The sequence below is a fragment of the Coregonus clupeaformis genome, unplaced genomic scaffold, assembly GCF_020615455.1.
Source record: "Coregonus clupeaformis isolate EN_2021a unplaced genomic scaffold, ASM2061545v1 scaf0823, whole genome shotgun sequence".
NCBI lineage: Eukaryota > Metazoa > Chordata > Actinopteri > Salmoniformes > Salmonidae > Coregonus > Coregonus clupeaformis.
The window spans coordinates 84,064-94,793 of NW_025534278.1; the positions used below are offsets into that span (position 1 = coordinate 84,064).

General features: G+C 42.8%; 2 protein-coding genes across 2 annotated transcripts in view; both read right to left on the reverse strand.

Moving 5' to 3' along the window:
- The window catches only part of LOC121559215 (GTP-binding protein RAD), an 81,007-nt gene that overhangs the window by 29,438 nt on the left and 40,839 nt on the right, over positions 1-10,730 (reverse strand). The window lies entirely within an intron of this gene.
- On the reverse strand, positions 262-2,356 carry LOC121559218 (cytosolic iron-sulfur assembly component 2B). Its single transcript, XM_041872504.2, has 5 exons — positions 2,124-2,356; positions 1,895-1,974; positions 1,643-1,768; positions 1,469-1,514; positions 262-927 (listed from the first exon to the last, which is right to left on the reverse strand). The coding sequence occupies exons 1-5, from the start codon at positions 2,248-2,250 to the stop codon at positions 821-823; spliced, it is 486 nt and encodes a 161-aa protein (XP_041728438.1). The 5' UTR covers positions 2,251-2,356; the 3' UTR covers positions 262-820.

Sequence of the window (10,730 nt, forward strand, 5' to 3'; positions counted from 1 at the left end):
AGTTAGGAAATGTAGCCTTTGACCCTGTGGGACCAGCTCATCGCTTATGCAATGAGAATCTCAGAGGCTCCTTCAAGAGAATTTGAAAAGAACAATACTTATTTCACTGTCATAGTAAAATACGTAAAGACAAATCTAATGACAAAATGTATATCATTAAACTAACATATAAATGTTCTGTCTAAAATGTTTGTTTTTATATCAAGTCATTTCTTTTATTTACAACCACATGAGATGTGAGAAAAAACGCTACAAATCAAATGCTATTTCACATATTTTATTGTATTTTTGACAAATATGAAATAAGGCATCTGATGGAAATCCAATGGCACAAGTATTATACTATATATAATTTTTCCCCAGACGTATGTTATAAACTAAGGCCTTTCTTATTTAGTGTCAGGGCCACTTCCCCAGTCTTTGGTCTTACATGTCATTGTGTTCTTTGAGATCACTTCATTTATTAGAGATGTATGCATTTTCTTTGTTCTCTTTGCAAATGCCATTAACATCAGGTATATTTTCAATGAAATATGATATGATCCTGTATTTTATTGCTTTACTAGTAAAATAAAGGATACAATGCTTGTCTATAATAGTGCAAAACTATAGTGTCCGTTTAGTATTTCTGCCTACAGCATGGACTCAAACATGATACAATGGAATTATGTTAGATGAAAAGAATACAACGGCAGCATAGGTGATACATTTGCCATTTACTCAACATAAACTGAACAACCAGTCCAGTTAGCTTGTCAGGAGAGAAACATTAAGCCTAGTCCTGGACTAAGGAGAATTTTCAATTGATACATCAGGAGGGTCAGCCTGTCCTTGCATTGGATATCAGACACTGGTTGACCACCTCCAGAAGCTGGGAGTTCTCGAGTGCAGCGGCCACTCTCTCTTTGTCTGCCAGCTGTTTGTTGACTGGAACAAAGCAAAAACAAAAGGGTTTAGTCAGGGGCAATTCCACGGTAACTGAGTGATGCTGAGACTCAGATATTTCACTTTAAGATATATCTAAAACAAAACCCAATGATTGCAAAGTTAAACAACCCATACAACTCTATGCACAAGGACTACTTTGAACAATTTCCACAAAAACACATTTACTTGAAGAACAGTCCAGATGTAAAGTTCCGTAGCAGAATGACGGCAAAAAAAAGAACAAACTGTCATTCTGTTACCAAAATTGTAGTTCAAGTAAATGTGTTTTTGTCAAATTTTCTGTGGAAATTGCTAAATGTAGTCCTTGTGCATAGGGTTCTATGGTTTGCTTAACTTTGCAGTCATTGGTTTTTGTTTGACTTACATTTTAAAGTGAAAATTCAGAGCCTCAGTATCACTGTTACTGTAAAATTGATATTAGGGCTTCTCAAAAAGGGCAGTCTACAACGCAGTCGTCTTGAAGGTGTGATTGTTGGTCTCAGCCTCAATGTTGAGTTACTTCAGAGGCATGTCACTTTACCTGCATCTTCTGAGGCATGCGTCCCAGGAGTGATGTGCACGTCAATCTGCAGAGATATGATTAGGCATTGACAGACATGACCCACTATGTTAATGTTAAATGTTCAGGCAATTAAACAATATTAAAGCTTGCTCTCACAGCTCACCGGAAGCAGACATAATTTATTTCACCCACCTTAAACCTTTCTGGCAGGGACCGCAGCAGCTTGACTTTGATGGACAGGCCTATGAGAGTTGCCATGCTGCAGTGGGGTATAGTGGGGGTGAACTCCACACCCACTGTGTTCTCTTGGTCATTTACCTGTAAAGAAAAATAAAGTTGATGGTTTTATTAGGTTAACACAGTATAGGCTATCTACTGTACTTAGTAGCTACACGAATGTGTTTGTGTGTCGAACTTCTAACTTGTGAAAGAAGTTTAACTCACGCGCACTCGCACTTGTTCCACGACATTCAACTCTTCGAGGGACAGTGGGTGTTCAGGATCATTAATGGATCTGATGAGATGTAGCGCGTGTTAAGGTGAAATCTGATAACACAGTGTTGAGTAATTTGCTTTCTTATTAAAGAATGAAGCATCATATGCAAAGTTAATTAGTATGACATTGAAAGCTCAATGTATCCTTTAGCTAGCTAACGTTACACAGAAAGGATATCAAATATTTCTCTGTCGTCGATGGGATCAGCAACATCTTCGTCCTCGTCATTTGCCGTCTGAAGTCTCTCGCCTGTTCGTTGAAAAATCAAGGGATTCGCGTTCTCTAAACTGGTCCCCCCTGACATTTGTGATGTTGAAATAAAATAAATACGGTATATTTGTTTGTGCTATTGTTTTTTACTGCGGACCACGGGACTGAACGATCCACTTCCGGAAACAGTACGGAAAACTGTAGACGTCTAAACGAACACAGGCGCAGCCCAGCGATTTAGTGTAATGTTGGATTTCCAGATGTATCCAGCAGGTGGCAGCATACTCATCTTAAATTCTGTAATGTGACTGCGTGAACTACAAGGTTAATCTATAATGGTAAAATTACACAGAAGCAAGAAAATAATTATCCAAGTACAAAATAATGTTTATGCAAAAATGTTTCATAGATAAAACAGCAATTCAATTAGCCCTCTTACACATGTAAATTGTGAATCCCAGGCAAAGCAGCTTTGTACCATAGACTCAAATGATAAACTCCAGCTAATATCTTTAGTAGCAGTATAAGTAACATCTGATGACTCAGAATACCATCTCCAATGCACCATTTCAAGCCAAGCCTAACCCATAATTGTACAATTAATCACCTGTGTCTTTTGGAACATGTTTGAAAAGGTTTAAATCCAGTTTAAACTGTAGTTTCACTATGTATGTTTATAGTATCAATAGCAGCCGACAAAGTCAATGTTGTTATGTCCATATTTCGAGTGATACATTACATAAATTACCATCTTGGGTGATTCCTTTTACTGTGCCAAATAATCTAAATAGCTGAATGACATTAGCTATTACAAATACTGGGCACACACTATTCAAAATACCCCAAACCCATTTGTTGAGTGTCACCAATGCAAACAATAACATTGAAAACCACTATTGAAAAACCTTGGTAATATATCACTAAGGACTTCCTTTAATCTGAAAGCAAACTGACCTTCTCTCTGTCTATCTTGTCAACAGCTGTTGAAGAAACCTCCTGGTTTGCTCGCTCCAGTACACAATGAGCCTCCATTGTACCCTAAAGCCTGTCTCAGCCTGAAATCCCTGTTTAGATGGAACTTGATAACACACCTTCCTTATTCCATTTACATGAGCCCAGCTTGGTTGTGAGCTCATAGGAGGCAGTAGTATCTTGTTGAAATTTATTAAACCCCTGTAAAAAAATGTTCACTTGAATTACAGGAACTGTGATTATGCATGTATTTCAGTATCAAAGCTTGCAAAGTAAAAATACAGTGTACCAACTAAAATTCTCAAGCTATTCCTCACCCTTGGTTGTTTTTAAGTTACTCATTCATCAGCACTGTCAGTGGGATTAGTTCAGTGGGGCAGTTAGCTGAACGACCTACATTCTGTGTCAACAATAACAATTAAGGTAAAGGCAGGCAGGATTCTTGGGTGTGGTTAGTTTGCTCTAGGCTAAGTGCTGGGCTGCTAGCCATTCCACCAGGGACACTTATCAGCATGCTATCCTTGCTCTAGTCTTTGCTGACCCAGGCAATACTATGCACAAGCAACTTTTCACCTTATGTAAAGAAAGAGAGGAGTCAGGGGACTGTCAAAAAGGTGAGTGAGCGTCAGTGTGCCATCTCTCTACAGGTGATGAAACACAAGGAAGGAGGACACACAGACAGACAGGATATGGATATATTTTAGCACCTCCTACCAGCATAGAATCCTCTTAGCCCTGGAATGTGGAGTCAGGTAGCATGTGTGAGTCATTTCCTCCCATCCCACTGACCCCACCTTTTCAGAAGGTAAAGAGAGACTTTCAACACAGTTTATGCATGACACTCCACAGTGACATCACAACAGCTTTGAGAACTGGTTGAGAGTGCCTCGGGGCCCCACACGGTTTGCTGAAACCCCCATGAGCCTGGAGCCCTGCAACTGAGACAGCGTGGGTCCTCTCTGGATGCACTGTTGCAGGAGTGCCATTTCATCTCAATACTCAGAGTGTGGAGAGGAGGGGTAGAGTCACAGACACACTCATGCCTGAAGCCGGGAAGCTTAATGTAGCTCTCCTGGAGACGGGAAATCCCATCACCACACATTCCAGGAAAACAAAAACCCAGGCACAACTCAAGACAGGTCTTGTCTATCCCTGGCCCTGGCTGTTGTTCCAGACAAATGTGAACATGCTGTAAAGCATGGGGCTGGTTAAATCCGGGAAAGAAAAGGATGGCTGGCTACTTAGAAACATGATTCCATAACCTAATCAGAGTGTGGAGGTTATGCATGCATAAACATTTTATAGAGTCTAAAAGCCTCACTCTGCGTTGATGGGCTTTTATGGGCCGATGGTGTAGAGAGGAAGTCAATCACAGGACAATGGAGGGATATTGGCTGATCACAGCATTTAAATGGATGTCCACTGACTACTTCGGGTCAATGGGTGAGCTCATTAGGAATGTACAGTATACAGAGTACTGCACATAGCCTTACACTGAAAAAGTGTAATATCTCCATAGAGCATTTCCCTTCAATCTTGATCCCTTGATCTTTGTGTGTGGGGGGGTTGAATGAGGATATTGTCATGCTAGATCTTTGAAGTGAATGAGCACAGAGACGGATGAGTGTGTTGGCTGCTACTGTGGAGACTAAATACAGGAAGAGTAGGTGTAATACAGAACCAGTCACTCTTTGAACATATAACTACCCCCTCCCCCATCACCCTGAGCATCACCTTGTTAACTGCTGTCGTCCAAGTGGTCAGCCCTCTTTCAAAAACCACAAAACACAACAACACATAACATGTACTGTATAATTCATGATCAACACACTGTAGCTAGTTTGCTCTCTAGCTTTCAGGGTTGAAGTTGGTAAAACTTGGCAGATGAGGATAACAAATGCTTAAAACGTTATTGTTGTATTAAGCCTAAGTGCCAAACATCTCCCATTAGACGGATGGATAATTGTTGAAGTTAGGTGTACTATAATAAACAAATGCTTTAATCAGGAGATGTACAAGACTTTGTTTATTATAATGTTTTCAAAATGATTTCCTGAATGTTTTGCGTAGGTTTCAGCCGCTATCATTTCAATAGGGACAGTAAGGTCGAAACCAATTAGATTCTTTAAACATTGACAGTGGTTAATAAATGACAGTTTGCCCCTATAACCAGCCAGCGCCAATGGCCTTGCAGAACCCTTCATGAGAAATCAGCTAGACTTGTTGAAACCATTACGCATCTGCGGAAAAACCCTGTTTCGTTGCTTCAAAAAGATAATGTTAGATTCTTTACACTCAGAATAAGCGAGACAACGTTCTTATTTACATTTTACATTTTAGTCATTTAGCAGACGCTCTTATCCAGAGCGACTTACAGGAGCAATTAGGGTTAAGTGCCTTGCTCAAGGGCACATTTACGTCATTTAGCAGACGCTCTTAAACAGAGCGACTCACAAATTGGTGCATTCACCCTATAGGCAGTGGGATAACCACTTTACAATTTTTTTTTGGGGGGGGGGTAGAAGGATTACTTTATCCTATCCCAGGTATTCCTTAAAGAGGTGGGGTTTCAAATGTCTCCGGAAGGTGGTGAGTGACTCCGCTGTCCTGGCGTCGTGAGGGAGCTTGTTCCACCATTGGGGTGCCAGAGCAGCGAACAGTTTTGACTGGGCTGAGCGGGAACTATGCTTCCCGCAGAGGAAGGGAGCCAGCAGGCCAGAGGTGGATGAACGCAATGCCCTCGTTTGGGTGTAGGGACTGATCAAAGCCCGAAGGTACAGAGGTGCCGTTCCCCTCACTGCTCCATAGGCAAGCACCATGGTCTTGTAGCGGATGCGAGCTTCAACTGGAAGCCAGTGGAGTGTGTGGAGGAGGGGGGTGACGTGAGAAAACTTGGGAAGGTTGAACACCAGACGGGCTGCGGCATTCTGGATGAGTTGTAGGGGTTTAATGGCACAGGCAGGGAGGCCAGCCAACAGCGAGTTGCAGTAGTCCAGACGGGAGATGACAAGTGCCTGGATTAGGACCTGTGCCGCTTCCTGTGTAAGGCAGGGTCGTACTCTCCGAATGTTGTAGAGCATGAACCTGCAGGAGCGGGTCACCGCCTTGATGTTAGCGGAGAACGACAGGGTGTTGTCCAGGGTCACGCCAAGGCTCTTCGCACTCTGGGAGGAGGACACAACGGAGTTGTCAACCGTGATGGCGAGATCATGGAACGGGCAGTCCTTCCCCGGGAGGAAGAGCAGCTCCGTCTTGCCAGGGTTCAGCTTTAGGTGGTGATCCGTCATCCATACTGATATGTCTGCCAGACATGCAGAGATGCGATTCGCCACCTGGTTATCAGAAGGGGGGAAAGGAGAAGATTAGTTGTGTATCGTCAGCGTAGCAATGATAGGAGAGGCCATGTGAGGATATGACAGAGCCAAGTGACTTGGTGTATAGGGAGAAAAGGAGAGGGCCTAGAACTGAGCCCTGGGGACACCAGTGGTGAGAGCACGTGGTGCGGAGACAGCTTCTCGCCACGCCACTTGGTAGGAGCGACCGGTCAGGTAGGACGCAATCCAGGAGTGAGCCGCGCCGGAGATGCCCAGCTCGGAGAGGGTGGAGAGGAGGATCTGATGGTTCACAGTATCAAAGGCAGCAGACAGGTCTAGAAGGACAAGAGCAGAGGAGAGAGAGTTAGCTTTAGCAGTGCGGAGAGCCTCCGTGACACAGAGAAGAGCAGTCTCAGTTGAATGACCAGTCCTGAAACCTGACTGGTTTGGATCAAGAAGGTCATTCTGAGAGAGATAGCAAGAGAGTTGGCTAAAGACGGCACGCTCAATAGTTTTGGAAAGAAAAGAAAGAAGGGATACTGGTCTGTAGTTGTTGACATCAGTGGGATCGAGTGTTGGTTTTTTTGAGAAGGGGAGCAACTCTCGCTCTCTTGAAGACGGAAGGGACATGGCCAGCGGTCAAGGATGAGTTGATCAGCGAGGTGAGGTAGGGGAGAAGGTCACCGGAGATGGTCTGGAGAAGAGAGGAGGGGATGGGGTCAAGCGGGCAGGTTGTTGGGCGGCCTGCAGTCACAAGTCGCAGGATTTTATCTGGAGAGAGGGGAGAAAGAAGTCAAAGCATAGGGTAGGGCAGTGTGAGTAGGACCAGCAGTGTCATTAGACTTAACAAACGAGGATCGGATGTCGTCAACCTTCTTTTTCAAAGTGGTTGACGAAGTCATCCACAGAGAGAGAGGAGGGGGGAGGATTCAGCAGTGAGGAAAATGTGGCAAATAGCTTCCTAGGGTTAGAGGCAGATGCTTGGAATTTAGAGTGGTAGAAAGTGGCCTTAGCAGCAGAAACAGATGAAGAAAATGTAGAGAGGAGGGAGTGAAAAGATGCCAGGTCGGCAGGGAGTTTAGTTTTCTTCCATTTCCGCTCCGCTGCCCGGAGCTCTGTTCTGTGAGCTCGCAATGAGTCATCAAGCCACGGAGCTGGAGGGGAGGACCGAGCCGGCCGGGAGGATAGGGGACACAGAGAGTCAAAGGATGCAGAAAGGGAGGAGAGGAGGGTTGAGGAGGCAGAATCAGGAGATTGGAGGGAGAAGGATTGAGCAGAGGGAAGAGATGATAGGATGGAAGAGGAGAGAGTAGTGGGAGAGAGAGAGCGAAGGTTGGGCGGCGCATTACCATCTGTGTAGGGGCAGAGTGAGTAGTGTGGGAGGAGAGCGAGAGAGAAAAGGAAACAAAGTAGTGGTCGGAGACATGGAGGGGAGTTGCAGTGAGATTAGTAGAAGAGCAGCATCTAGTAAAGATGAGGTCAAGCGTATTGCCTGCCTTGTGAGTAGGGGGGGACGGTGAGAGGGTGAGGTCAAAAGAGGAGAGGAGTGGAAAGAAGGAGGCAGAGAGAAATGAGTCAAATGTGGACATAGGGAGGTTGAAATCCCCCAAAACTGTGAGGGGTGAGCCATCCTCAGGAAAGGAACTTATCAAGGCGTCAAGCTCATTGATGAACTCTCCAAGTGTCAACCTTATGGAAAACCTGAAACAGTAAACTGTTTTCAATTAATAATTCAAGCTTCTTAAAATGGTCATTAATTATATTTTCTTCAAGGATTTTAAACAAAGTAACTAAATGACTTTTGCTTCAGTACTTCTTTAACCATTAGTCACTGGCTCTATCAGGATAGAATTCCCCGAAGAGATTTCCTGTTAACAATATGACCACATTAACAAGTCAGGGCACAGTCAGTCTCCCAACCATACACAGTAAAATAAACATATGAGATCCTGAACGTCAGACTGTGTGATGGGATGGCAGTCTAAATGCAAAATTAAGACATAAAAGTTGTTATGTCGTTAAAATATAGGCTACACTTTCACTCCTGTGAGACCATCTGAAGGGAACCCGTGAATTGAGCAACAATTTTGCTATCAAAATGGATGGCCAATCTAATTAAGGGGAACATTAAAGTCCAATGTACTGGTGATGACTGGTGATTATGATATAATGAGCTTTCACTGACACACATACAGTACTGAGTACAGCAACACAGGCTGTCCCTCTGGCTAAATCTGGGAACTCTCTCCTAGAGCTTCCTCACAGTCACGTGTTATAGCACAGTTTACTTTACCACACTCACTGGAGTATTTGTCCTTTGGGGTTAATATACAAGCACAGATAGGCACACAACCAAATAATGATTAACAAGATCCCCATAGCCTCCTTTCCTCTCGGAATGAAGAGTTGGGAGTCTTCCTCCTAATTAGCACAAAGTCAAGTCCAGCTAGGGAGTGTAGTTCTGGAGAATCTGTTATACATTCCAGCATAGATAAGGAAAACTGAAGTAAATACTGCCCTTCAGTGGAGGCGAAGACATGGTAACATTTACAAGGACGTCTCATATGAGATGTGAGTCTCACACAATGGATAAAAAGTGCATTATACGCCTATCTAGGACTGCAGTAGCAAATTACCCCGTAGTGTGTTAATGTATTCATTATGAGCAAGAAGTTCAAATGATTTGTGATGTTCTGAGTCAGAAATGGGATGTAAAGCCTAAAAATATATTCCATCAAACAATACGCTACTGTATCTATCTGCTGGGTCATGAAGTGAGGCATGTGATTAAGTCAGTTGTTAGATATGGACTACATAACATGTAATTTCTGATTGGCCTTCACTGTTCATACTTACTATGACAAAACACAGACACGATTTGATTTATCATACAATACCAGCTGCTGTCCATTCAGATTGTGGATTAAGAGACGATCTATACAACACAAAGAAGGGAACTGGAAGAGAGAAGATAAGATCATAAAATTGCTTGACTCACAATTTCCCACTTTCATGTCAAGTGACTGTGGAGCTGTGAGCATCAGATGAATTGTAAATGGAGGTTCTGATAACTGTCAAATGGTTTGAGTGGAGACAACTGGATTATATTTCACATGGCCTCATTTCCTCTTTTTACACCACTTTGTGTGAGGATCATGTCCTATTCAGAAATATCACAAACTGCTCAATATTACTTATAAACCAAGTATAAAGCAACACATTACTTGTAAATTGAATTATGGGGCTACCAAGGCCTGGTCAGTTAGATTTACGAAAAGGGGGGGGAGAAACAGACAAAAAACGACATGGGGTAAAGAGATATTTAGATGTCAAAATACAGTAACTAATCATCTGAAGCGATATGATAGAGCGCGCATTTATTACATTTGCATGCGCCATTTGCATGCGCCAATCTACATTCTGCTAGCTACTGTCTTGATGATCTATTCAGCAATTGTAGCTAGTATAATAGCTAATAAGAAGGAATAAGAAGAACAGTAGAGCACATTATTCAAGCTAGTGGTAAGCGAATTTCAAACCAAAACCATATTCTCCATTGTTGTCAGACTTGTAACTTTTTACAGGGTAAATGCTAGTAACGTTAGTTAGCTAGCTAGTTGCCCCATGCCATGGCAAATGGGCCAGGGCTAACGTTAGCTAGCTAGTAGCTCAACTACATTACAGCATGTTTCTGACCTTTTCAAAACAGTTGTCAAAAATGTAATGGTAGCGTCAATTCACTCAACCCACTTGTTGGATTGCAATTTTCTGTAGGCTATTTAGCGTCATTAATGATTATGCCGCATTCACATTACCAAATCACCAGATGGCATGCAAAAGATCGTGGCTAGCTAGCTCGTTTGAAAAACATGCGCTCATGTCCAAATACAGCGCTTTTAACGGCCTCAAACATTTGTAGTTTGACTCTTTGTGATATTTTTAAACATTTTCTGAGAATAAAATGGCAAATTACTTACAGTTTTGTTGTTTTAGTGAAGGCTAGTCAGGAGGGCTAACATCCAGTTTGGTTTTGAAAACAGCATCTGTTCAATTGCAGTCAGGAGTCCGTAGTTTTGTGCATAGGTTTTGTGCCTCTGCTTATGCCATGGCAATCATGGATAAACAGGGAGGGACTGCTAAAACAAATTTGGAGGTTATGATAATGCTAGCTAGCAATGCATACCAATATTGTGGATAATGAGTAGAAGCCTTTAAAGTGAAGGAAGTTATGTTTGGATGTGGGTCATGAACTGATCACATTTGAAACTCATGATCCACAATATTCTCT